Genomic DNA, 27,530 nt, shown 5'->3' with positions numbered 1-27,530 from the left:
AGGCAGATAAGGCAGCAAGCTAAAGGAACTAGCACCTTTTCCTTCCATGAACAGTAGTAGGTTTGCTCCCCTGCCCAGCCCATTATCTCCAGGACTGTCAATAGCACTCGTGCTAGGTAGAACAAGATGATCTTTGAGGTTCCTTCCAACTTCTTGAGATTATAATATTTGCAGATCCTTCCTCTTTTTCCTTTTCAAGGGAACCATGTGGAGCCCAATATATCACCTTTGGGCCCTCGAGGTTCCTTCTCCCACTCCTATTAAGTTCTGATAGCTCCAAGCAGCCTTTGCAAAGCAGAGCTGGGGTCCTTCTTTCCAACCCCTCAAACCACAATACAAAAGGCTGATTAAAGGAGAGGTCCCAGCTTCTGTGCATATCGCTCAGCCTCCTTCTATACTGCCTCTTTTCAAAGTATTAGCATTATGGGAGAAGCTGATGATCCATAGATGCAACAAATGGGAGAGGGGGTGGAGTCAAAAGGGAGGGCATTTATTACTACAAGCTTAACAACATGAGAAACACTGGCACATGTATTACTACCCTCTGCAGAAACAGCTGACATCCTCCCCACTCCTGCACTACTCTTCATCAGCTTCATCTGCCTGGTTCATTCATCCACTCAGCAAGCATTTACTAAGTACCTACTATGTGCCACACATTGTGCTGGGCTCTGTGGACACAAATACAAAAATGAGACAGTACCTGCCCTTGGTGTGCTTATTTTCTAATGCTTCTAATTCTAACATCCCTAACAGAAAGAGCCTGGAACCTATGACGTGACTAGTGCACTGGCTACCCCCCATGACTGGAACGCTCTGCCACCACTTCTTAGCTTCATTCAAGACTCACCTTCAATCCTATCTCCAGAAAGGGGATCTCCCTGGCCCTCCTCCTCCTCCACCTCCTCAGAAACTGCTCCCTAGCTACTATGTACAGACTTACTTACATGTTGGGACCCCCAATAGAATGTGAGGTCTTTGCAGGAAGAACAATATTTTTGTCCTCCTCTGCCAGTGTTTAATGCCAGTTGCTAAATGCTGACTGACTATATCTTTCATGTTGATCAAACAAAAAACAACCACCAATGCTGGACAATCTGGGTTGAGAACTGCCGCCTCCAGACACGACCCATTTGTATCCTTACTATCAATGTTGCTCCAGACTCACCTTCTCCAGGTCTCTCCTGATTGTCACCTAATTACAGTACTTAGCATTTTTTTCTTCTAAATTTTACCAGATACTTAATCACAGGTTTGCCTCTTAACGCAGCTAACTTTGTATGATCTTTGTCACCCGTTGGATTTGTAATCCCTGAGAATTGTCCTCATCTTCGCCAATGCTCAGGAAGGGGCTTCGCACACACGAGGGAATATCCCACCTATGAGGCTGAGGAAAGCTGTCTTTTGCTAAGAGGGCTCCCCTGCCACCCCAGGAGCCTGCCTACTCCCACACACCACTGCTAGTCCTGCTTTCCCTAACGAGGAGGAGAAAGTGAACACGAACAGAGAAGGCAGAGAGAGCCGCTGGGAGCCTCCCCCAGGCGGATCTCATAAGGAACCCAGAGGATCATCTGCAAGCAGGTCTCTAACCCGGCGTGGGGAGGTGATTAGTACAGGGCGGGGGAGGGAACTCCCCGGCGCCGAGCCTCAGGTCAGGCTCAGCCTGGGGCTAGGGCTCCCCCCTCAGGGGATCCCAGAGCTGAGGTCCGGACCCTCTTGGTGTGCTTTAGTGATTGTTACTAAGGGCCGCGGAGGCCCGGGCGGGCCCACGCCACGGAAGGACCTCGGCTCTCCACCTGGAAGCCTCTCTGGGCCCTGACTTCGCCTACCAAGTGCTTAGAGTCTCTTCGGATGGGAGTCCGCCTTCCCCCTCCTCCTTCCTCCAGGACGCCCGGCTTTCCTTCCCACCGCCGGCCGAGAGAGCCGCCTCCTCCCCGGCCCGGCCCAGGGCGGAGGAGGGGGCGGGGACGGCGGAGGAGGAGCCGGCCCCGCCCCCCCAGCTGGGTACTGGGCTCCCGGCCTCCCGGGTCCCCGGGCCGGCTTCCCGTGACCTTGGGCCGGGCCGGAGCAGGCGGGCGAGCGGGCAGCGCGGCGAAACGCCGCGGGCGGCCCCGGCTACTCCGCCCCAGGCGGCAGGGCCTCCCTCACTCCCTCACTCACCGAGGCCGCCGCCGCCGCCAGCCCTGCTCTCGGCTCTCCGGGCCCCTTGGCAACCCGCTCCCGGTTCCGGTTCCGGCGTCGGCGTCGGTTCCGGTTCCGGTCCGCCCGCTTCCCTATGCCTTCCTCGTCCCGTCCCTCCCCCCCCCGCCCGGCGCCGCCGCGGCCGCCGCTTGTTTTGTTTCGACTCGAAGTTGCGGCGGCGGCGGCGGCGGAGGGAGGAGAGAGCGAGCCGGTGACGCACTTCCGGGAGAGGTGCGGAGGGGGCTAGGGGCTTAGGGGAGGGCGAAGCCACGTGACCCACCGGGGTACGGGGCGTTTCCCCAGTAGGCCTGCCGGTCACGTGGCTGTCGGGCCCTGAAGGCGGAGCAGAGGCCAGCGAGCTTCGCGCTTCTCTGGGCGGTTGGGCCGCGTCTCCGTAACCCGTTTGTAGCGGCTTCTTATCCTCGGCTTGGAGGGACAAGAGTGGGGCACTGTCTTGGAAAGGGCATGTGTCAAGGCTCTGGCTCGCTGTGGGTGGGAACAAGCATTTTTGGAGGACCTGCAAATAGGCAGGCGAACACATACGTTGTGGGTGGAGCTGCGGGTTGCCCTAAACATTCTGAGACGATTTACAAGAGTGTGAGAATACTAAGTAGAAATACCTTAGTAATCTAGTGTTTGATAAACTCAGAGATCCAAGAAACTATGTATAGACTGATCTCTAACATCATATACCAAGATAAGGACAAGATGGGTATGTGGTTTAGACATAATGTGATACCATAACCAAATTAGGAGAGCAGGAAGTAGTTTACCTGTTAGATCTATAGAGAAGGAAAGAATGTATGACCAAATGAGATAGCATTACAGAATATAAAATGGATTATTATTATTTGGGGCAGGGGGAGGAGGCAGGGCAATTGGGATTAAGTGATTTGCCCAGGATCACATAACTAGTAAATGTCAAGTGTCTGAGGTCAAATTTGAACTCAGGTCCTCCTGACTCCAGGGCCTGTGCTCTATTCACTGCACCACCTAGCTGCCCCTAAAATGGATTGTTTTTATCATATTAAATTAAGGGTTTGCACGAACAAAACCAATGAAGCCACGATTAAAAGGAAAACGGAAAAGGCAGCTAGGTGGCACACTGAATAGACCACCAGCCCTGGAGTCAAGAGGATCTGAGTTCAAATTTGGTCTCAGACACAACACAAAAACTAGCCATGTGACCTTGGGCAAATTACTTAAACCCATCTGCTCTCCAAAAAAAGCCAAAAAAGAAGGAAAACAGAAAGGTTGGGGGAGTCAAATTTTTAAGAATAAAAGTCATTTCTCTATTGATAAGTGGTCAAAAGATATGAATAGACAATTTTCAGACAAAACATATCAAAACTATGGTTATATTAAAAATGCTCTAAATGCAAATTAAAACAGCGTTGAGATACCACCTCACACCTATCAGGTTAGCTAATATGATAGGAAAGGAAAATGATAAATGTTGGAGAAAATTGGAACACTAATGTTCTGTTGGTGGGGTTGTCAATCCTACAATTCTGGAGAGTAATTTGGAATTATGCCCAAAGAGTTATGAATCTATGCATACCCTTTGACCCAGCAATATAATATAACTACTATGTTTATATTCCAAAGAGATGAAAAGGAAAAGGATTTATTTGTACAAAAATATAGCAGCTTGTTTTGTGGTGGCAAAGAATTGGAAGTTTAGGGGATGCCCATTAATTGGGGAATGACTGAACCAGTTGTGGTATATGATTGTAATGGAATACTATTGTGCTATAAGAAATGAGCTTGGTGGTTAGCCTGGAAAGACTTGTATAAACTGATGAAAAGTGAAGTGAGGATAACATTGTACACAGTAACAGTAATATTGTATACAATGATCAACTGTGAATGTCAGCCATTTTCAGCAACTCGGTGATCCAAGATGATTCCAAAGGACTCATGATGAAAAATGCTATCCATTTTCAGAACTGATGGAAACTGAATGCAGATTGAGGCATACTGTATTTCACTTTTGTTGTGGGTTTGTGTTTTCAGTCTGTGTTTTCTTTCACAACATGACTAATATGGAAGTAAGTTTTATATGCTTGAATATGTATAACCTATATCAAATTGGTTACTGTATCAAGGAGTGGGGAGGCAGAGAGGGAGAGAATTTGGAACTCAAAAAAATTTTTATAAGAATGTTAAAAATTGTTTTTCCATGTAATTGGAAAAAAATACTAATTTTTTTAAAGAAGTATCAGAGACAAGTCTAAGCTCAATTGTGCCTAACCTCCCACTCAGCCTGGCCTATCCATGGTACTTCATTCATGCTTAAGGACTGATGATTGCTCCAGAGATTCCCCTCCCCCCCTTATCATAAGAGGATGTTAAACACAAAGAAAGGTCTCCTATGTAAACAAAATGTTGACAGCAACTCTTTCTGGGGTAGCAAAGAAGTAGAACTAAGTGGGGTGCCCAAAACTAGGAGAAAGCTTAACAAATTATGAGGCAGTTAAGTGGTACAATGGTTAGAGCACTGGCCCTAGAGTCAGGAAGACTCATCTTCCTGAGTTCAAATCTGTTTTCAGACACTTGCTAGCTGTGTGACCTTGGGCAAATCACTTAACCCTGTTTGCCTCAGTTTCCTCATCTGTAAAATGAGCTGGAGAAGGAAATGGCAAACCACTCCAGTATCTATGCCAAGAAAACTCCAAAAATGGGGTCACATGACTGAAAAAAGACTCAATAACAACAACAAAAACAAATTGTAACTTGGGAATGTGACTGAATTTTAGGTGGGGAAAGAAGCTTGCTGAGTGAGAAATAAAGAGAAACCCAAATGGACTGAAGCAGAGTAAAGTAAGTGGAACCAGGAAAACAGTATAAACCACCAAAAGGTTACCCCAAATGAAGCCAAGCCCTGTGTGATTGCAATGATTGTCATCTTGGCCTGGAAGAAGGGAGGGAGAAATAATAGGCCCTCCCTCCTTTCCCTGGAGTGGGGAGAACCATGGCCACTGAACATGGCTTATCCAGCTTGAATGCATTTTACACTCAGTTGTTTGCCTTTAGATAGAAAGCCCACTGGGGAGTTGGGGAATGAACACATTCGGAACTGACTATGATATAGAAACAAAAGTCATCGATGAAACTTGAGTTAAAAACAAAGAAATAGAAGTTGAATGGGCCCCAACCCACAGTGTGGGCTCCCCACATTCCTGAAATCAAACAGGCACAGATCAGCTTCACAAATTCAGATTTATCCAATGGTCCAAAAGAGTTTGAGAGACAGAGGCACAGCACTCCCCACCCCACTGCCCAAACCCTAATTGTCCAGCTCCTTGAGCCCAACCCCAGTCAGGAGAGGTTGATGCCATGGAGGTGTGACCATCCACCCATGAGCTCCTGCTGGGGCAGGCCAGGAGAAGGGAAGGGAGGAGTCACTGACAGGTGTTGTAGATCTGAATCTGCTGGTTGATGGACTGAAGGACACCCTTCATCTTGGCTTCCAGGCCATCCAGCTGAGCTGCTTTGCCCTCCAGGGCCCGCTCATTCACTTCATATGTCCCCTCCAGCTCTGCAGACAAGCACACATTTAAACTCCTTGTTCCTGACACAGGCCTTTCCCATAACTCACCGGCCTCTTATTGCTCACTCCACTATTGTCAGCCCCCCCCCTTGCTCAGAAGGTTACCCATCCCATAAAACAACAGCAGGACACACCCATTAGCAGACTTTCCAGGACTGATTCTACTTATCTCTGGTCACCCCAAGTCTTTCTGAAGTCTTCTCTACTCTTGCATATACAGCTTTGTCCAAGCAGATTGTTTGTGCTGTCTGTATCTCCCTGTTCCTCAAGGGGGGCTCTCTGAAAATTGGGGCTACATCTTACCTACTCCACCCCCCAGCCCACCTTCCCTCTGGCCTCACCATGCAACCTCCGAAGTTTGTCTTGAGCATCCTGTAGCAGCCCCCGGGCTTCGTCCCGAAGCCGCTCAGCCCTCTCCTTAGCCTGAAGGACACCCTGGGCCTTCCGATCAGCAAGATCCCTCACTGTCTGGTATCGGTCACCCAGCTGGCCCTTCAGCAACTGCCCAGGAAGGGGGAGTGAGAATACCATGCTATCAGAGACACATCCTACAACCCCACTCCAAGAAACTGCTATCAAAGCATACTATTTTCTCTTTTTTTTCTTCCTCATAGTGTTTTTCTTTTATTCTGATTCTTCTTTCATAACATGACCAATGTATAAATATGTTTAATATGATTGTACAAGTATAGCCTATCTCAGATTGCACACTGTCTTGGGAAGTGGGGAGGAGAGGGAAGGAGAAAAAATTTGGAACTCAAAATCTTATAAAAGTGAATGCTGAGAACTCTTTATGTGTAATTGGAAAAAAAAATACTATTAAGTGGGGGAAAAAAAAGAGACTGCTGACCTCATGTGCCTCCAGTCATCCCTTCCTGTCAGCTCCATCCTCATGTTCCCCAGGGCAAGTCTCTGCATCCAGGTAACCATAGCAATGTCTTACAGCCCACCTGTCCCCTGTACCTTCTCAGCCTCCTGGGCCCGACCCTGGGCACTATTAGCTGTCTCTTCAGCTCGTGTGGCTTCAAGGCTGTTCCCAGCCCTCTTCAACTTTAAAGCATCCAGCTGAGCATCCAGCCGCTGGGTCCGCTCTGCCGCCACACTCAAGTCCTGTTCTGCCTCAGCTGTCTTCTCCCGAACCTGCAGATGAACTTCCAAGCCTCAGGACAAACTGCCTTCCTGCTGCTGACAGGCAGTAGAACTCTGTCCCATCAGGCCTACAGAACCAGAGGGTTCCTAGGCTCACATATACCCCCTCCCCAGGTTCTGAGCTCACAGACCCAAGTAGCCTACCTTTAGTCTTCCTACCACAAGTGTCTGTTCTCAGTGCTCCATTCAACTTCTAAGGTGATTTTCTTAAGACATGCATCTGTCCACACCTCTCCATCCCTAAGACAATCAACTCCAATAGCTTTCTGTCTCCTCTGGGATCAAATATAAACTCCTTTTTTGGGCATTTAAAGCTACTTACAACCTGGCCCCAACCTACTTTTCCAACCTTGTTACATATTACTTCCCACATAGCCAAAATAAAATGGCCTTCCTGCTATTCCTCACACAGGACCCTTAGTCTCCCATCTCTGGGCCTTTGCATTGAGTTTCCCATTCCTGGAATGCTCTCCCTCCTCCTCTTTGAAGCCCTAGTAATCTACAAAAGCCCAAGTATCACTTTCTCTATAACCAGATCCCTCCAGGTACCAGTGCCCTCTTACCCCCAGAATATCTTGTGTTTATGCTGTATAGCTTCTGCATGTACTTACATATACGTGTTTTCTTCCCTGTAAAGTAAGGACTGTTTCTCTTTTATCTTTGCATCAGCCTTTCCCTGGAGTCAGGGGAGTAGTGGTGGAGGCAGCATGATTTGGTGGTAAAAAGCTGGACTTAGAGGCAGAAGACCTATGTTTATAGCCTGAGTGGCCTGGGTTACCACCTCTCTGACTTCGGCATGTCACTTAACATTCCCAGGCCTCAGTTTCCTTAACTATAAAATAAGGGAATCAGACTAGATGATCTCTAAGAACTCCTCCTGCCCTAATTCCATGTTCTTATGGCCTGAGCACCCTGACAATAGGCCCGACGGGGGCTCACCCTGCCTAATGTCTGCTCAGTGCCCTCGGTGTCAGCGGCTGCCCCACGGATAGCGCCTCTGGCTGCACCCTGTGCCCGTCTTGCTTCCTCAAGGGCATCCTGCACCATCTCTGCCTTCTGCTTCTCACCCTGGGCCCGGGTCCTGCACAGAGGAGTTGGGGAGTTAAGACATCAGAGAGGGCTGACCTTAGAGCATCATGAAGGGGTGAGTGTGCCTTCTGGATGTCATGATTGTATGTTGGGGGTCAGAGGTTGGAGCTGAAAGTGCCCTTATAGGGTCACAGGATTTGGATCTGGAAAGGACATTAGCAAGCATAAACTGAGGTCCCAAGAAGTGAAATTATTTGTCCAATGTTACATAGCTACTCAATAAAAAAGCCAGTCTTCAAACTCTAGTCTTTTGATTCCAAATACAGTACTTTTTCTATTCTGGGGACTATGATTATGTATTAGAGTCAAAAGTCTAAAGGCCAAGGGTCCTCAGGATATCATGATTGTGTGTTAGAGATGGGGCTGACTATGTCTTCTGGACATAATGATTCTGCTTTATGATTAGGGGTCATGTTTGGGGTTGACATGCCTGCTAGGGGTCATGGTTGTGTCATGGTCAGGAACAACTGTTCCAGATGTGTCAGGGTTGAAGGAAGAGGACTGACTGGGATTTCTGAGCATTGCTCTTTTGTGTTGGCCATGCTCTATAGGTATCATTATTATGTATCAGAAGTTTGCACTGGGGCTGAACTGAGCCATTTGGGTGTTGAGGGGTTAGAGTCAGAGGTCAGGGATTGGAACAGACCAGGCCCTTGGCAGGTATCTGAGCTCACCGGGCCCGCTGGGCATCCTGCAGAAGCTGCTCAGCCTGGCGCACATCCCCTGCCGTGCGCTGCAGGATGGTGTCCACATCCCCAAGGCTCCGTACTCTCTCGGCAATCTCACCTGCCAGATGGTGGATCTGAGCAGGTGATGCTGGGATAGACAGCTCTAGTACGTGGGTGGCTACTGCCTCAATGCTGCCAGGGTCAGCTCCCTCTTCTGCAGAAACAGGAACAAGCTGAGACACATAGACACATGCTCAGGGCCCTCTCCCTGCCTTGGCCAACTGGTACCCAGGCTTACGGCTCAAGAAGTCCTTGACATTTTGAATCAGCTCACGCAGTTCCTGGTTTGCCCTTTCCACTCGGTCCCGGGTCTCGTTGGCCTTTTCCAGGGCTGCCTGGGCCCGCTGCCGGGCCACACCTGCTTGTAGCCTTGCCTCTGCCACCTAGAGGCAAGGGACAAGCTTGGTTCTGCCCATGCCCCTTTCCATGCTCACCCCATCTTCTCCTCACAATTTAGCAGCCTTTTGGATGTGATGCCTACCTTGCCCACAAGCCCATCCGCATCTCCCAGGGTACGCCGCAGCTCCTCTTGTGTGTGACGGGCCCGGCCCAGCGCGTTATCTGCCATGGCTGCTGCTCCCTGGCAGTTCAGGCCCCCACAGCGACGCTGTCCATCCTCATCCTTGCAGCCAGCCCCACCACAGGGGCTTGTGGCACAGGGAGCATCCCCAGGGGCCCCACATACCTGGCACAATACAGGCAGTTAGGTAGGGCACGTGTGTGTCCTACCTTCATTAGGCAAGCCCAGTGGTGGAAAGTGAATGCCACTAACAGTAGGTCAGCCTAAGATTACCATTATGGAAACAGCGACTCAAAAATCTAATCAAGTCATCCCTTCAGTGCCTCCCTGTCACCTCCAGGACCAAATATAAAATTCTTTATTTGGTATTTAAAGCTCTTTACAACCTGGTCCCTTTCCCCCTTTCCCATCTTCTCACATTCTATCCCCCTCTCTGCAGACATCCTGCCATTCTGGATGACTTGCTGCCCCTCCCACAGATATCTCGGTGGTTGCCATTCCTACAATGCTGTCCCAACCTCTGACTCCCAGAATCCCTGGCTTTTATAAAAGACTCAGCTCAGGTGCCACCTCCTTCAGAAGACCTTGCCTACTTCCCCGAGCTGCTTGGCCACCATCTCTAAGGTACCTGACATTTACTGTGTTCATCCCATATGTTCTGATTTATATGTTGCCTTCCGCATCAGAACAGAAGCTTTTTGAGGGTGGGGATGTATCACCAGGGTTTAACAAAGTGTCTGGCATATAGTGTTTGACTGATTGATTAATCCTGACCAAAATCCAATCCTACTGTAAAGGCCCCTTCTGAGAAAATCACTGCATATCCTAATGGAAAGAGGACAGGACTTAAGAGTTCAAATCCTAGTTCTAACACCTACTAACTGTGTCACTTCAGTCAAATACCTTAGCCTTACTGAACCTCAGTTACTTTATTTTTAACATTTGGCAGCTAAGTGGGGCAGAGTATAGAGCTCAAGGCCTGGAGACAGGAAGACCTGAGTTCAAATTTGGCCTGAGACACTTAATAGTTACGCAATTTTGGGCAAGTCACTGAACCTCTGCCTGCCTCAATTTCCTCATCTGTAAAATGGGGATAATAATAGCACCTATTTCCCAAAGTGGATCAAATGAGATAAAATTTGTAATGCATGCTGCAAACAAAGTGTCATATGGGCAGCCAGGTATAGTATAGAGCGCCTGGCCTGCAATCAGGAAGACTCATCTTTCTGAGTTCAAATCTGCCTAGCTGTGTGAACCTGTTTGTCTCACTTTCCTCACCTGCAAAATGAGCTGGAGACAGAAATGGCAAACCACTCCAGTATCTTTGCCAAGAAAATCCCAAATAGGGTCACAGAAAGTCAGGTATGACTGAAAAACGACTTAACAACAATTTTTCAAAGTGTTATATAAATGCTATCATTATTATTATTATTTTATAAGCCTATAGAAATGTGAATAACTTCTGTTAGTGAAACAATAGCCTTAAAATACAGAAAGAAACATGCATTTTTGGATATGGCCAATGCTGGAATTGATTTGGCTAGACAAGGCATATTTATTATGAGCCTTTTTTTCTTTCTTTTTTCCCCCTCAATTGTTCAGTTTTGAAAAACAGTGCAATAGACACTAATAAAAATTAATTTAAATAATAAAAATTAATATTTAATAAATATTTAATTTAACTAATATTTAATAAAATAAATTTAGAAATTTAAAAATGTTAGTATCTATTATTATGCCTATTTTTAAAACATTCAGAAAAGAAAAAAGCATAATCCCTTGAGAAAGCTTATCTGGGGACAGCTAAGTGGCACCATGAATAGAGCACCAGCCATGTGACCTTGGGTAAGTCACTTAACCTCCATTGCCCTGCCTTTTCCCCTCAAAAAAAAAAAAAAGAAAAGGCTTATCTGTTACCACTCTTTTATAGAAGTTGGGGAAGTGCAATGTGTGGAATGTTGCCTACATTGTTGGATTTTTTCAATGTATTCATTTCAATGCTTTTTTTTTCTCCTCTTTTTATTTTTTCCTTCAAAAGATTATTTGTTACAAGCAATGTCACTCTGGGGATGGATCTAAGGGATAGAAGGTCAAATTGGTTTTAAAAGATAGTGATAAAAATTTACTCAAATAAAAAAGAAGTAATCTATGTTAAAAGTTAAGGGCAGACCTTTCTAAAGTAGGACTGGGGAACCTTTTTTTTTTTAAAGGAACAGGAAAGTTGCCAGGGAAACCCTCTTCATGCTTATAAAAGGACAGTCAGGATCCATGAACCTACTTAACCTTGCTTCATGCCACCTGGGAATGCCCATGAAAGAAAGACAGCTCTCTTCTCTCCACATCAGATGCCTGGGAGTTGTTGGGACTCTCCAGACAGACATTTTGGGGGAGGTTGGCTTATCTCCCGGGTTAACCCTGAAGCGAATCAGTCTTAGAACTAGGAGTGCTGCCAGATGTTCTAAAGTGACCCCTCCTCCTACCTGTACCTTCACAGGGATGTCTTAACAAATCTGGCCTCTCCTTTATGTCCTCTAATTCGTGCTCTACAGCAAACCTCCACTGTGCCTCCAGCTGGCTCCAGACCCAGCTCTACAACCCATATTTGTTCTGTGCCCAGCTCACCAGCTCATTGATGCCCGTCAGACTGAGGCTGTTGGCCCTAGCCGCAAGTTCACCTAGAGCCCTCCGGTTGGCCACATTCCTCCGGTCAAAGATGTCTCTCTGGCTGCCCATCAAGCCCTCTGCTCGGTGCCGTGTTCCTGCTGAGTCGCTCACAGGGCCAGGTACAGCCAGGGCCGAGTGGTTTGCACGATGTTCTGCCTCAAATGACTCGGCATGAGACTGACGAATACTGTCATAGGCCCCTGAGAGCAAGGCAAAAAGCCAGAGGCAATGATATACTCAGAGATCCCCATTCTCTGGCACCCAAGCCAAATCCACTCATTCCTGTCCTCCCATTTTCTGGCCCCCCAGGACCACAGAATCATAGAAGGTAGACCCTGAAGGTACCTTAAAGTTCATCTAGTCTGACCCCTTCACTTTATGGATGAAGAAGCAGGCCAAAGGGATGTGCCCTGGGTCACTGGGTGGGGGAGGGGGGGGAAGTAAGAGAGAATTCCAATCTAGGTGTGTCCTTCATGTTGTGATACAGTACAGAAAAGGCTGGTTCTCAGGTCAGAGGACTTACCTGGATTCACATCTTATCTCTGCCACTAAAAGCCTGGGTGACTTTGGGCAAGTCACTTAACTTGTGGGCCTCAATTTCCTCATCTACTCAATGAAAGCCTTGGAGGTCCCTTCAGCCACAGCTCAATGACCTTATCCATCCTCTCTCCCTGCTCTCCCTGTACTGACCCAGGAAGTTGGAGTGTTTCAGCACGTCCAGATGCTGTCCCAGCTGCCTCAGCGTGAGGTTAAGAGCTCTGCCGTCCCGCTCCAGTCCGCTCAGGGCATGGTTAGCATTGAAATTCTCATCCTGGGCATCTGTCAGCTCTCCCTCCAGCTTGGTCAACTGTCCTGTAGCTTCCTCAATATCGTGCCTGTGGCAGAGAGGGAGGAAAACACACGACCCTGTTCTCTTCTATCCCTGGGAAAGGGCCAGTCCCCAAGGGCGGGTGCCATGTTCTCCCTTTCAGACCAAGGGCTCTAAGAATAGAGCCAGAAATGGAGAGATGGAATAAGTCCCCCCCATTCAAGTACCCGCACCTCAGATCCTCTGTAGTGGCCATAAGCTGCAATGTGGCAGCAGCTGTGGCATTGCGGGCATTCACAATGCCCTGCACAGTACCCAGCTTCTCTCCTAGGAGGCGGAAGTTCTTCTCGAAGGCCCCCAGAGCCCCTAGCTGGTGCAATTCCCGAGCTCGTTGTTCGAGTGCCCGAGTTCGAGAGGCCAGGCCTTGCACAATCCGGTCCCAGTCCCCAAAGCAGGCATGGCAGGGCTGGCATGCAGGGAAAACACCAGAAAAGCCTCGGGCACACTGGTCACAGCGCACGCCTGCCACACCTGGCCGGCAGACACAGTGTCCTGTGGCATGGTGGCACTGAGGGGTCTCAATGCCTCTTGGGTCACAGTCACAGGCTGAGGGAGGAGTGAGAAGAGGCAAGGTCAGGAAGGTCAGCCCCCTTTGTGGGCATTTTCATTTAACCCTTGTCCTGCATGTGCTATATTGGGGTATACTCTGTGCTTCTGACCTCCCCCAATTCATGATACTTATTCATCCCTCTCATTACTTTGCTTTCCCCTAACTGTCATCTGCTCACCCCGACACTGCAAACCAGGATCTCCCCAGTGATTCTCCTGGCACTCAGTGCACGTGCGGCCTCCAAAACCTGCTCGGCAATGACACTGCCCTGTGAACTGTGGGGAGATGTCATTTGTTGTGGCTCTGGACCCTTCAGAGAGCCTAAGAAGCACAGCTCCTCCACACCAGGAAGCTCTTCAGGAAGTACCATGACCTACCTCCCTATACCCCTGCCCCCCAGGTCTGTGGCCTCCTTCACAAAAATCCACAGTGCTCCCCAGAGAAAAAGAAGTGGTTTCCCACCCCAGTGAACCCTTGAGGCTGAAGGGGTAAGTCAAGGGAAGGGTGCCTGAGGTTAAGACAAGGGGAAGAAGGCCTAGGTTGTTAGTGCCAGGGGAGCACCAACCTCATTGCAGGAGGGGCTGGTAGCATGACTAGGGTGGCAGGAGCAGGGCTGGCAACCTCGCCCGCTGGCCAGGTTCCAGAAATTGGGGGCACAACGGTCACAGCTCTGTCCCTGAATGTTGGGCAGACATGGGCACTGCCCACTTCCAGGGTCACAATGGCATTTGTCTTGAGAGGGGCACTGACTGCGCTCTGTGCCCAGAAAGTTACAGGTGCACCCTGCCAACCAGGAGCCCAGGTCATGACCAGAGCAGGTACTCTTGATGGCAGGGGCTGTATCTTCCCTCTCAGCATAGGAGTTCCTTGAGGGCAGGGACTGTTTCCCCACTTCAGACCAGATACTCCCAGAAAGTAGGCATCGAGTCTCCCCCCCTTAGACCAAGGGCAGGGATGTCCTTCCCCAAGCTCTATTCTAGCCGCCCCCACCCCCATTCTGGCTCCATGCCTCCAGGGCCCACACTCACTCCGGCAGCTCTGGTGGGCAGCCTGCCCATAGTATCCAGAGCGGCAGTGGGCACAGCGAGGCCCCTCAGAGTTATGTAGACAGTGCAAACACTGTCCAGTTCGACGGTCACAAGCCTCAGGGTCCATGGGATCAATGTTGTTGCTGCATTCACATGGCCGGCACTGGCCACCTGGCCTCAGTGGGTCCCCAAAATGTCCAGGGGCACACTCCTCACAGCGTGGGCCTGCCAGACAACAGGGGTGAGGACCAAACTGCAGAGAATTCACAGAGAGGCTCCAGGCCTACCATGGGTCCCCTAATCAACTCTTGGGGCTAGAAAGATAAAACTGGAAAATGAATGTTGGTGCTAAAAGGGACTTTAGAACATAAACTGTAAGACCTGAATACTGGGCACAGAGAGCCTCTAATGCAACTCCCTCATTCTACCAAAGCCTGAGTACTTGACTCAATCTGGGCATCAGTGTCCCCAGCACCTGGCCAGAGCTGGCCCAAGGCTTATGAAATGTTTGCTGATTGCCTGATTGTCCAAGATCACACCTTGGAGCTGCAGAATCAGAAGCTAGATCTTCTGACTGCAGGTTGTGATCTCTTTCCGTTCTCCAACAACTCACCTGAGGCCTCCCCTCCTCCAGTAAGCTTCCCCTCCTCACTACTCACCAGTGTAACCAGGCTGGCAGTGACAAATCACTTGCTGGGAGTGCCTGTCCTGATGGCAGGAGGTAGCAAAGTGTCTCTGCCCCCCTGGGCCCTCAGGACAAGGGCAAGGCCGGCAGTGGCCACCAGATGCCAGCACTGGGTTCCCATAGAAACCAGCCATACACCTAGAGACAAAAGAAGGTGAGGAAAAAGTTTGTTTTTAGGACCCTTTTCTTTCTGCCTTCCCACCCTTAGTTACCTGCCCTTGTTCAAACCTTTCACAGTGATCCCCTGCTGTGTGGTCCCGGCAGCCCTGGCAGGACCCAGTCCGTGGATCACATTCATCTGCACGCCCATTACAGTGACAGGGGCGGCAGCTGGGGAAGCCCCATTGTCCATGCTGGCATCGATCACAGCGTAGCCCGAAAGCTCCAGGCCGGCAGGGGCACTGCCCACTGGCCTCGTGACACAGACTGCTGAGGCTGCCTTCAGGGCTACACTGGCAGGCTGAGGAGACAGATAGGGAAGCTGGGGCAGCTTGAGGAGCAAGCATGGGAGGGACCCTGCAGTATGTAGTGTATAGCTAGCACTTCTATGGTACCTGGCAAATCTGATCTCATCTGCTTCTTACAGCCCTGGGGGAGGTTGGTGCTATTATTATCCCCATTTAACAAATGAGGAAACTTGCCCAGAACGAGTCAGTGTCTGTGGCTGGATTTGAACTCGGTTCTTCTTGATTCTAGGGTCAGAGCTCTGTGCACTGTGGCACTCCCTGGGTACCTAGCAGTGATGATGCCTTTACTCATTACAGTCCCATGAAGTCGGTAGTGGCAAGTACTATTAGACCTATCTTATAGATGAGGGGCAGTCATTCATACCCAGACACCTAGCCAGGAAGTTTCAGAACCAGGCAGGACCTCTTTGGGGCTTCATTTAGGGAGGGGGTGGTAAAAAGGAACATGACATTGGGAAAGATGACAGAGGTGAGAGAAGGGAAAGTGGGGGAGGGAAGTACCCCTGCAGCCTGAAGGGCCAAAGCCAAAGGTTCCTGGGGCACAGTGGTCACAGCGTCTTCCAGCCACGCTGGCCTTGCATGGACACTGTCCACCATGGGGCTGGCACTCAGAGCTTAGGGAGCCCTGGGGGTCACACTGGCAGGCTGAAGAGAAGCAAGGAAATGAGGTCATATCATAGCAGTGCCCCAACCACCCTCCTCTTCCCCTGCCCCCGCTCATGGGCAGTGACTCACCTAGGGCCCCGTTGTAAAGCAAAGCAGCCAGACTTCGGAGGAGAGGGGCACAGGCCTCTGGCGGGGGGCCCTTGGCAGGCATCAGGCCCTCCTCGTGGCAGCGGTAACGCTCAAAGGTTGCCCGTTGCTCCAGGGCACTGGCATCACCTGCACTAAACATCTCTATGGATGACCATCGGGGCAAGAGCACCAGCTGGAGGGTGCAGAAAGAGCTCAGGTTATCCTTAGGCCTGAACCACCCACCCCCAGGCACTCCTTAGATATTGACGGCCCTGGTTATCTCCCCAAACACTGGGTATCTCGCTGGACACTGACTATCAGTGATCTCCTTAGCACTGCAAGCACCCAGATTACCACCTTCCCCTTCTTCTGGGAACGCACTGAGTCAAGGAGCAGGCTGGGAGTAGGAGCTCCAGGGCGAGTATCTCCTCCAGCACGGGTCAACTCCAGGCGAATAGTGTAGGAGACCCCAGGCTCCAGACAAACAGGATAGGGCAATACCACATATCTGAATGAGACAAGAACAAGGTCAGTTCCCATCATTATGGTCCTCCCCCACCTCCTCTAGAATGTTGGCAGGGCAGGGAACAAAAGACCTTCAAGGCCTCTGGTTGGCCTTGTTCCAACCCAAACTATCTAGTTTTCTTGGCTGTGCTTCTCTCTTTGTCTCTTCCCCAAGTACCTCTCAGTCTCTCCTACAGATTGTGCCCATGGGGGGTGGGAAAAACCTCTGAGCTGCCTGACAAGATGAAGGGAGTGGGAAGGAGGTAAAGAGATCAAGTGACCAGTAAAAATTCTGATACAACAGAAATCTTCCATTTCCTTTGGTTCTGTCTGGAACACTCTGTCCACTTCTGGCCAAATGCCCCAGATGTGTTACATTGTATTGTGTCCCAGCTTGTATCCACCTCTAGCTAGACAACATTTAGCGAGGTACAGATCACATCTGGCTCACTGTCCCCAGTTCTGATTGGACCCCATCTGTAATACTTTACCCAGTTTGGGCCAGACCCAACCACATATTAAAAAGAACACTGACCAGCTGGAGGTATATGTTCAGAGGAGAGCAACTGAGATGAGAAGACCACTGGAAATTAGGCCATATGGCTATATGAAGGATTATAGATTTAGGGAGAGCTGGGTAGTGGGCAAAGAGAGCTCAGTCGGTCAACCCTATCCTTAGGCACTAACCACCCCCAGGAAGTTCTTGGGTACTGACACAATCTTTGGGCACAGGCCACATTGGGTATTTCACTCTCTAGGCATCCCTCTGAACACTGAACATTAGAATTCATTGACTCCAACCCCCTCCACTTTACAGATGTGAAAAGTGAGGCCACAGAGGTTAAGTGGCCTTGACTCTCATGGCTAAGGTAGAATTTGAATTTGGGTTTTTCTAACTCCCAAGTCTAACACTCAGACATCTGAATGGTTATCATGTAGATGACTTCATTTTAAGACTCCTGCTTGGCCTCAAAGGGCATAATGAGGAGCAAAGGGTGGAAATTATAGGGGACCAAATGTCAGTTCCACTTAAGTCAAATCCATTATCTTCACAGCTGGTCCAAGTTGGGAAGCGCTGCCTCAGAATTTCCCCATCCCTGGAAACAGTTATTCTAGAGGGGATTCCAATGAGGGGGTGGGAGCTTGGACCCCATGACCCTGTGGGTCCTTTCCAGCTCTGAGCATCAACTATCCCACTCCTTGTCATGCACCCTACCCTCCAGCCAAAAAGCATTAGTCACCATTTCCTGAGCACACCCTGTGTTTTCCTGCTCCCGCTTACACTGTTCCCTTTGCCTGGAATGTGTCCTCACTCCCACCTGCTAAAATCCTACCCATTCTTCAAGGCCCAGCTCAATACCAGCTCCCCCTGGAAACACCCTCCTGGGAATGAAGCTGGGAATGATCTCTCCCTCTTCAGAGACTACATAGCATTGTGTCTGGCCCTGCTCACATCTTGTCTGATATTAGAATTCTTTGTGTCTGGGCATCATCACCCTTACTTAGACCAGGTGCCTCAAACACAAAGCCCACAGCTCCCTTGAGTGTGGCCCCAATCAGGTTAAAATGTAGTTCCTGTCTGACTGTGATGTGCTGATGTATTAATAAGAAAAGGAATATATAAATATGTGGTTTTTTTTTTTAAGTCAAAATGTGGCCTGCAGAGATCTGTATGTTACTGTTAATTGCTTCTATTTCTGTTTGAGTTGGACACCACTGTACTAGCCTACACACTCCTGTAAGATAGGGATGGGGTCTTTTATTATTTTTGCCTCTCCCAGACAACCTTCATAGATAGGGCTTAGCATACAATAGGAGCTTGGAAAATGTGAATGAAATGAATTCATGACAATAATCCCAGGCACATGTAGGGGGCTTTATAAGTCACAAAGTACTTTCCTGTTCCCCATCTCATGTGAAAGAAAGAGGTCTAGACTTGGAATCTAGAAGCCTGAATGTTTAAATCCTAGCTCTGACATTTACTAACCAGGTGGTTACTCAGCTTTCTGAGCCTCAGTCTCCTCATCTGTAAAATAGGGATACTAATACTTGCAAAAGATATAAGGAAGGGGTGGCCAGGTGGCACATCCCAGCCCCAGTGTTGGGATGACCTGGGGATCAAATCCGGGATCAGATACTTAGCACCACACCCAGAAATAACTGGCCGTGTAACCTTGAGCAAGTTACTTAACCCCGACTGCTTTAAAAAAAAAAAAGATATAAGGAAAGTGAAAGGATGAATGAAGGAAGCATTTACTAAAGGCTTAATACATGCAGAGAACTTAGAAACCTCATAAAAAACTACAAATGTGTGAGTGATTATCAATTCTCATTGCTCTTCATCTGTAAAACAGCCTCACAAAGTCATCAGATCTAACCTCTGTATTTTAAAGATGAGAAAATTGAGGCCCAGAGAGATAAAATGATTTCTACCCCAAATGGTCTCAATCCCAAGAGGGTGGCATAAGGAGGGTTTGAATCTGGGTCCACTGTATCCAAATTCAGCGCTCTTCCTCTCTGTTTCTGAATTAATCCTATCCTATGATTGAAAGCTGGGAGGGACCTCAGAGATCACATCCAACTCCCTCATTTTACAAACAGGCAAACAAGATCAGAGACTATTGAAAAAAGGACTTGTCCAAAGACACTGAGGCAGCTGGTGGTGCAGTGGACAGAATGGTAGGTGTGGATTCAGGAAAAACTGGCTTCAGTCACTTACTAGCTGTGTGACTCTGGGCAAGTCACCTAACCTCTCTGCCTCAATTAGCTAACATTCTTTTTATTTATTTATTTATTTTGCTTTTTGCAGGGGGGGAAGGCAGCTAGTAAGTGTTAAGTATCTGAGGCCGGATTTGAACTCAGGTTCTCCTGATTCCAGGGCTGGTGCTCTATTCACTGCACCACCTAGCCACCTCTTCTCTGCCTCAATTGGGATAATAACAGTACCTACCTCATAGGGTTGCTGTGAGGATCAAATGAGATAATATTTGTAGGCACATGGTAGACACTATGTGAATGCTTGTTCTCTCCCCCCTTCCCAAAGCAATACAACAGACAGACAGATCAGGGCTATGATCCAAACCTAGAACTTCCCCATTCTGGAATCCAGCTGACAGAAGAGGTAGCGCCCTGTCTGAGAATGCCCACACATACACAAGTGCTTGAGCCCATGAGGGACTCAGGTGGTCACTTACACCTTACAGGAGGAGATCAGGGAGGTTCTGCCTCCCCCTCCACTCCCTCACCTGGCACCAGGTTGCAGCATCCCCCGAAAGTGGTCATCCTCAGGCACAGTGGTGCCACAGGGGCTGCTGGGAGATATAGGCCCTGGGCGCTGCACAGTCAAAGCCACCTCTGCCCACTGTTCTGGGATCTGGGTGGGAAGGTGGAGTTAGAGCTTGGGCTGTGGCACCTTTACCCCCCGGGGGAGGAGACCCTGGCTGTGAGTGGGGGGCAGGAACAAGAACTACACCTATTTCTAAAAGGACTTTTGGTTTATCACTTTCCATAAAACTATTCCAGGGTGGTAGGTCATGCAAACATTACACTTCACAGACAGGGAAACCAAGGTTCCAAGGGGCTCGGTCACTAAAGTCAGGGCTGGGATTTGGAACCAGGTATCCTGACAGGAAGCCTAGCACTCGATTGCCCTTAAGAATGAGGGAAATGGAGTGCTGGGATATGGAAGGCCAGGTAAACTCCTAGGGAATGTGATTACCTCAGGTATACGTGGGTGAAAGGGGACTGACAAATGGGGGAATTTAGAGGTCTTTGTAGGGTGCTGAGAGGTCAGCAAGGAGGTGAGTCAGAAGATCTTGGCATCAAAGACCAAAGAAAAGGGCACCAAACCTGGGGTTCATATCGCAGTAGCACCTCGTAGTCCATGGCTTGGGATACTGTATCCACCAAAAACTCGAGGGTCTGACCCTCCCGTAGCCGCACAAAGCCCACACCTGTCCAGGAGATTGCCATCCCAGGGTGTGCTATTCTCTCCACCACTTCCAGGGCCTGCCAGGAAGGTAATTTGTTTATTGGGCCTGAAAAACTACCTCCCCACACCAAGTAGGTTCCCCAGCCTTCTCCACCATCACCCTTGGCTCCCACCTGTCCCCGGGCAGCCTCAGCTTCAAAGGTGAGATGGTCTAGGAATGGCAAGAAGTATCCAGGCTGCACTTGGTCACAGCGTCTCCCAAACATGTGTCGGCGACATCGACACTGCCCCGAGTCCTCAGCACATCTGGGGATTTGCCCCACTTCCAATGACTGACTGATATCCTCCCCACACCAGCCCTTACCCCAAACCTGCACAGATACATCAAGAGACCTATCCACATTCTCCTCACCCCTGCCCAAGTCACAGACCAATGCTTCACAACACATGTGGACCTCCCCAACACCTAGTCACAACTGACACTCTTCCAATCACAGACTGATTCTCCTGATTCTTTTTTTTTTTGGGGGGGGGGGAGGAGGGGAGAAAGGGAGGCAATTGCGGTTAAGTGATTTGCTCAGGATCACATAGCTAGTAAGTGTCTGAGGCTAGATTTCAACTCAGGTCCTCCTCACGGACTGATTCTCCATGGGAACTATTTGACTCCAGATCCCACATAATATATCTCTTAATTCCCCAGCATTAATGCCCCTAGAAAAATACTCACCGGGGTTCCAGAGCACCTCCCACATCACAGTCACACGGCCGACAACCAAGTAAATCATGGCTCAGACCCCAGTGATCCGTCTGACGGCAGAGGAAAGAGTCACTGAGGTGGCAGGTCTCTTCCCAATCCCCATAGAGACATGTACCTCCACTACCAGTATCTCTCCCCTACATGCTCCCTCTAGGAAACTTCCCTAGGCACAACCCTGATTCCCTTCAGGGAGTACCACCCCTATCTCAGGGCCTCACCGAGCATCGATCACAATGCCTTCCAGTAACCAGGCGTTTGCAGAAACAGTCCCCGCTGTTAGAGTCACATGGGGGACCCCCTGGCACGGTACCCCGAGGATCACACTGGCACCCTAGTGAGGCAAGAGTATGCCCATCAACAACAATCCCATTGTTATCTCTAGGCCCAAGATGGGCAACATCAAGGACACATATGGTCAAGGATGGGCAGGTGAGACAGTGCTATGAGAGAGGAGGAGGCAGAGGACGGGGCTGCCGTCTGGGAAAATCAGGAAGTCAAAAGTACTTGGTGGGAAAAAGTCCAGGATCAGTAAGTGATTCAGGTCTGGGAGCAGAGGTCAGGGTCAGCAGAAAAGTCAGAGGTCCTGACAAGAGAATAGGAGGTCTGAGGTCCATCATTTGGACTCAAATGGAGTGGTCAGTACTATGGGACCAGAAGTCTGGGGCAGAATAGGGACAATGAAAGTTTAAAAGGGGTGGGGTAAAACTTCAGGAGGTTAGGAGGCCATGCATGACCCCGGTGACAAAGATCACTGGGTGGTATGGGGTGACAGGACTCAGGGGGACGTCAGGGTTGGGGAACACATACTCTGGCAGCCCTGAGGGTCAGTGGCACTGAGCCCAAAGTAGCCATCTCTGCAGCGCTCACACCTGGGGCCCACCACATGTTCTTTGCAACGGCACTGGCCAGAGACAAGCCCCAGGGCAGGGTCATCATGAGGGTCACAAAGGCCGCCATCCCGGGCCCCAGTAGGGTCACAATCACAGGCTGCCAGGCAATCAAGAGAGTCACCCCAAGACCCCCAGCCTCTTCCATGAGCCTCCCTCCACCACTGCACCCCCCCCCCGCTTTCCATTTGCCACCCCAGGCTCACAGCGGCACACAGCTGGGTCCCGCAAATCTCTCGCAGGGTCTCGATAGTAGAAAGGCCGACAGATTTCACAGTGCATCCCAGCCGTGTGGTGCTGGCAATCATCACACACGCCTCCGCTTGTGTTGCCAGAGGCCAAAAACACAGCCATGTCAAAGTGGCAGGTCCGGGAGTGCTGGTGACATTCACACTCTGTGGGGAGGAGGGAAGACACTTGGAGGGAAAGCATCCTATGGACTTCCTCCCCCTGGGACTCAGTGGCAATGCTCACCGAGGATACCAGAGGGCACTGTGTCTCAGGCAAAGCTTTTCCCTGACTCTGCCCCGTTTCCTCCCTTAATAGGCAATCATATTTTAAGAGTGGACAAGTTTAGCTAACATGTTTCTGTCGCTAAGAGAGCTACACACAGAACGGAAATAGAATCCTAAGTAACACTGCTTTTTATTCATGGAAACTCCTTGGTTTGGTTTCCTGTCCTTTGAACCACTCTCACCCTTGACCCTCAGTTGCAAGATCCAATGATCTTTTTTTCTCCTCCTATTCAATTTTATTTTATTTTAAATTTCTGGTTCTCTCCCATCCCTAACCCCTCTCCTACCCACGGAGAAGACGAAATACAAAACCTCCATGCTCTTTTAACTAGTCCTGGCTGGTCCCTCAACACCCTATCGAGATTTTCTGATCCCCCCATTTTTCTCTATAAGTAGTCATCAGGAAAATGTCTTCACCTCCATCCAGAGGTGGTGGTAGTGGTGGGGGAAGTGGGGAGGAAAAGTACTAGAATTACAAAAGGCTGGGGGTGGAGCACATCAGCCAGGAAGCTGCCAAGATGCAGACTCACTTTTACAAGCATGGGGATGGCCATCCTCAGCTGGGCGCCAGGGCAGGTCATGGTAGAAATCCTGGCAGTTTTCACAGTTCAGCCCCTTTGTGTTGTGTTTGCAAACACAGGCACCGTGTACCTGGAGGTGGGGGTGGGCACAAGAGGTCACGGGCTGCTTTGAAAGGGTCTTGTCTCCTAAGCACTGAAACTTTTGGTGCCCCAATACTCCCATGCCCATGTCCTTCCACCCCCATGTTTACTTAACAGCCATTCTCACCATGCCCTCAGCATGGGCTGGAGCACCAGGAGCCCGAGCACACTGGGAGGCGTGACCATAGCAGAAGCAGTTCCCACGGACTACCAGCTCATAGAGAGCATAATAATATTTTTCCCGGATCTCCCTACGGGGGTCCAGCAGGTTGTCCCCCAGAGTGTGCAGCCGTGTCAGATTCACCCGAAGATTTGTGATCTTCAGTAGGTCTGGGGTAAGGGAGCAGCAATGGAGGGATGGACACAGTGTCCAAAGCTCCCCACAGCCCAGCCCAGAGTGAAAACCCTCTCCCTGGTGTGTAGAGAGAATGGCACTCTAGTGTTCTGGGCTCCTTGACACCCGGGCGGGGGGTCCTCTGAGGTCCATGGTGATTGGGGGATCGGATGGGGAGAGAAGGGAAAGGACCATGGTGGCCTGGGTTTCCTTTTGTTCCAATCAAGGGCAGACTTCCTGGAGACAGAGGCATCTGGGGTGGAGGACCTCCAGCTGCTGCTGTCATGTTCAGAAATGCTGCTCCCACCCAGCTTAGAGCTAAACTGAGGCTGTAGCACCTGCTCTGGGGGACGCAGGAAGAAGCCAAAATAGCCCTTACAGCCCTGAATAGCCACCAGCCAGATACCAGATTGGGGCCCATAGGAAACAAGGAGGAGGGTCATAAAGGGATCTTCAACATGGGGCCATCGCCACACTCACCCTGGATCCGGGAACTATAGGGATCTGTGATGGGGATGGCTGGGTCCAGAACACGGTAGATGACCTACAGAGATCCTGAATCTAGAGGGTTGGCCAGGGCTAACCAGTCATGTCCCAACAACCCTGAGGCTCCTTCCCTTGGACCCTTGGGACACCCTAATCCCACCCCACCTCCCTCCTCAAAGTGAGTCAGTTGGTGGGCTCTCTCACCTCCCCCTCAGTGGATGGTTCAATTTCTGAGTAGCGAGATTCGCAGACCACATCGTCCACCCGATGAGGTGGGGCCAGAGGGATGCCAGGGAAGTCAGAGCCACAGTCATAGGAAAAGTAGCGATAGACACGCCAGGTCCTCCCAAAATCTGAGGAGCGTTCAACCAGCATTGCAGCTGGGCGGAAGGTCTGGAGTTGTCAAGGGGAAGGGGGAGTCATAAGGACAGATCAGAGGGCCTTCAGAGATAAGGTTACTGGTGAATAGGTGGTCATGCATGGTCATAGGGAAGTCACAGCAGCTGTAGACTGGGATCATAACATTGTAATCTGGAAGGGATCTCTAGTCCAACCCTTTTATTTTATTGATGAGGAAACTAAAGCACAAAGAACATTGTTAGTTTACCCAAGATAATACAGCCAATAAGTCCCAGGGATCATAGGCTTTTTACATGATGGCCATGGGAAGAAGAAGGGAAGTGAAGGGTCATAAAGGGTCACAGTGTGGTTGGCTATCATAGGAGCTACAGAGATGGGAAAGGTCACAGGGGTCCTAGCCCCAAGGGAGTTCAATCCCTAATTTCCATCCCTTCTACCCCAGGGGCCCTATTACCTTAAAGGTCATAATAAGGTGGGTAAAATGGAATTCAGCCTCTAAGTCCAACTGGATAGTGACACTAGACACTCCTGGTGGGGAACATTGGGAACAGCCAGGCATGAAGACCCCTCTCTCCTCCCCAAAGACTCATAGCCACCAGGTCACCCTTTTGTCCCCTCTAAAGCTGGTCAGTCCCCAGTGCTCAGGTCTCCTCCCTCAGGTCATCAGCTCCCAGCTCTACCATCCACCTTTGGGCAGGCGACATTTAAACACTCCCCACCCCTCAGGGTCTTCCTTCCCACCTTGCCCAGTGACACCTGCCCAGGTGGTCTCACCATTTTCTGATTGCCACCAGGCTGAACGTCGTTGCGGGGCAAAGCTGGTGACCACATTCTGGATTCGGTGGCTTTGAGGGTGGCGGGCAGAGAATGGATGCCGCGAGTCACACAGGAAACATTTTTTCTCATCCTGGAAGAACCCCCGCACCCCTAAAGATCAGTCATAGAATCAAAAAGTATGAGAACTAAATGGGACTTGAGGACCCGATCTCCTCTTTTTATAAAGAACAGGGAGAAGGGGGAGGAAGTGACTTGTCCAGAGTCATACACATTCTAAGTAGCAGAGACAGAGTCAAACCCAGTACCTCTGATACCAAATCCCACACCATCTCTATATGTCTCAACACTGTGTCTCTTCCTAACCTTGCTCACCCAGGCTGGGGTGCCCTTCTCTTCCAAAGAGGTTTCTGATCCACTCTTCCCCAGTCCCCCCTGCAGTGACCCACCTGTAGGTGACTGACTATGCAGTAGGGCTCAGGACCTCTGAGCCCGCAGGTGGATGAGGCGGTCAGTTGGTCTGCCCGGCCAACCAGGAGGTCTCCGGTAGCTGGGTAGCAGCTTCCCCTGGAACAGCCAGCTGAAGGCAGGTCAGGGTTCTGGACCAGAGCCTTGGCCAGCACTAAGGAGTGAGAGGGGGAGCGCAGTGAGAGAGGGTCAAAGGGAAACTCCCCACCGCCAAGGCTCAGACTTTATCAGAGATGGGACTGACACTCTTCTCCCCTTCCCCATGTTTCCCCACAAGGACCCAGGAATGGAACAGATATCCCCTACCCCAAAAGCAAAGTCACCTGTCAAGATACCTCAGGTTCTACAGATTAAGGATACTCCATACCCCTAAGCCACGACAGACCAATGGAGGGACAAGGGGACGGACAGACGCCCAACAACAAGGAGTCTGGGCTAAGGCCCCTGGGTCTCCCCAGAGGCAAACCCTGCAGGAGGGCTGGAGGGCTCCCGGAAATATTCCTGGGGTCCCAGTGGTGGGGAGCGAGACTCCCTTCCCCCATCCCTCCCTTACCGGTTAGCACCAGCAGCAGCCACAGCTCCAGGCCTCTTGGGCCCCACCCTTGATGCCCCAAGATCAGCCCCATTCTGGTGTCGGGGTAAGAAGACAGGGAGGAAAGTGGGTGAGTTACAGGCGTGATCAGCAGCTCCCAAGATGCCCCCCTCCAAAACACGCTGCAGCCCTGGCCCCCCCCCCCCCAAGGAGGTGTTGTGGCCCCTGGAGGCAGCCCTCAAACCCAAGGGCCCGAGGGTTGGGGCTCTGGCTCCAGGTCCCACCCCAGCGCCCAGGCTCCCAAGTCCCCCAAGCCTCCGATCCCAACTTGCTAGATTGGGATCCCTCCTGGCCGACTTTGGAGAAAGTTGGGAAGGGCAGCAGCTAGAAGAAAAGCCCGGCATGGAGTAGGGCCGGGCCCAACCGGGATGGGGCGACCAGACTTCTCTCCCTTCACTCTCTAGGGAAGTTTCACCCTGGCTCCCCGAGCTGGGAATGGGTGGTTAACAGGGAACTGTGGGTGGGCAGGGGGAGACCTATCTAATGGATCCCCTTTCCACAATTCTGGAATGTGGGAAAGTGAAAAGTGCTCTGGATTTGGAGTCTGAGAACTGGTTTGATTCCTGCTATTTATTGACTATGGGCAAACCTCCTAATGGTTTTTTTTTTAATCTTTAAAATAAGTGAGATAGGTCTCTAAATGTTCTCTAACATATCTCCTAACACAAAATCCTCTCTTATATTGATGGAACTCAAGGGATACAGCACAGAGACCAATCAGAGTCCACCCACTTTATTTATGCTTACTTCTACAGGCCTGGGTCAGCAAAGCACACCCTCCCACCAGATCCTGCAAGGATTGGGGTGTGTGGCAGATTTGGTTCTCACTGGCAGATCTGGCAATCTGGCTGGAGAAGTGAGATAGAGGAAGTTCAGGGGCTTCCTGGGAGTGGGATCTAAAATAACCCCCAAGGATGGGGAAGGAATGGGAAGACTTCAGATGTAATAATCTGACTAGGTAAACAGAGGGTAGGATGAGACTGAGAAATCTAAGAGGCTTCCTGGGGTAGGTGAAATGAGGAGCCTGGAAAGCCAGGAAGAGA

At 50.2% G+C, this 27,530-nt stretch overlaps 2 protein-coding genes and 1 long non-coding RNA gene across 7 annotated transcripts in view; 1 reads left to right on the top strand and 2 right to left on the bottom strand.

The window, feature by feature from the left end:
- Positions 1-2,306, bottom strand: part of USP19 (ubiquitin specific peptidase 19) — a 28,446-nt gene extending 26,140 nt beyond the window's left edge. For 2 of the 4 annotated variants that reach the window (XM_069095745.1, XM_069095741.1), the window contains exon 1: positions 2,161-2,305. The gene's annotated coding sequence lies outside the window, so the exon portion shown is untranslated. Of the gene's footprint in view, positions 1-1,829; positions 1,946-2,160 lie in introns of those variants that run through there. The other 2 variants (XM_069095744.1, XM_069095742.1) reach the window with 2 other exon arrangements.
- A 13-nt stretch (positions 2,307-2,319) lies between these two features.
- Positions 2,320-11,891, top strand: LOC138167101 (uncharacterized). The gene is made up of 5 exons (XR_011169804.1): positions 2,320-2,412; positions 4,941-5,004; positions 9,660-9,844; positions 10,979-11,065; positions 11,770-11,891. It is a non-coding gene; the product is annotated as an uncharacterized lncRNA (long non-coding RNA).
- Positions 5,385-26,809, bottom strand: LOC138167099 (laminin subunit beta-2-like). 2 transcript variants are annotated; one of them, XM_069095739.1, is made up of 33 exons: positions 26,449-26,809; positions 25,877-26,049; positions 25,428-25,560; positions 25,108-25,181; positions 24,498-24,686; positions 24,288-24,351; positions 23,601-23,803; positions 23,342-23,462; positions 22,503-22,691; positions 22,217-22,396; positions 21,628-21,740; positions 21,380-21,459; positions 20,826-20,958; positions 20,571-20,729; positions 19,967-20,094; positions 16,599-16,725; positions 16,218-16,410; positions 15,984-16,127; positions 15,244-15,475; positions 14,990-15,153; positions 14,331-14,555; positions 13,868-14,085; positions 13,481-13,577; positions 12,926-13,298; positions 12,575-12,759; positions 11,843-12,084; positions 9,182-9,385; positions 8,939-9,083; positions 8,647-8,854; positions 7,823-7,964; positions 6,698-6,874; positions 6,076-6,235; positions 5,385-5,722 (listed from the first exon to the last, which is right to left on the bottom strand). In XM_069095739.1, the coding sequence occupies exons 1-33, from the start codon at positions 26,519-26,521 to the stop codon at positions 5,586-5,588; spliced, it is 5,385 nt and encodes a 1,794-aa protein (XP_068951840.1). In that variant the 5' UTR covers positions 26,522-26,809; the 3' UTR covers positions 5,385-5,585. The 2 variants fall into 2 exon arrangements, with proteins under 2 accessions (XP_068951840.1, XP_068951841.1); XM_069095740.1 differs by lacking the exon at positions 6,698-6,874.
- Between the last annotated feature and the right edge of the window lie 721 nt (positions 26,810-27,530).

The sequence above is a fragment of the Petaurus breviceps genome, unplaced genomic scaffold, assembly GCF_028583685.1.
Source record: "Petaurus breviceps papuanus isolate PSGF00001 unplaced genomic scaffold, PetGlider_PUasm1.0 227, whole genome shotgun sequence".
NCBI classification, from domain to species: Eukaryota; Metazoa; Chordata; class Mammalia; order Diprotodontia; family Petauridae; genus Petaurus; species Petaurus breviceps.
Note: the sequence above shows the minus strand (reverse complement) of the source record. Positions and strands in the feature narration are given on the sequence as shown.

Bases quoted from the DNA above. Each gene is read 5' to 3' on its own strand.
- LOC138167099 (XM_069095739.1), bottom strand. From the start codon at position 26,521: ATGGGGCTGATCTTGGGGCATCAAGGGTGGGGCCCAAGAGGCCTGGAG. The intron at 21,741-22,216 runs GTATGTGTTCCC...TTGCCTCACTAG, and splicing joins TGACCCTCAGGGCTGCCAGA to GGTGCCAGTGTGATCCTCGG. The intron at 13,299-13,480 runs GTGAGCAGATGA...CTCCTCCCTCAG, and splicing joins TCCTGGTTTGCAGTGTCGGG to CCTGTGACTGTGACCCAAGA.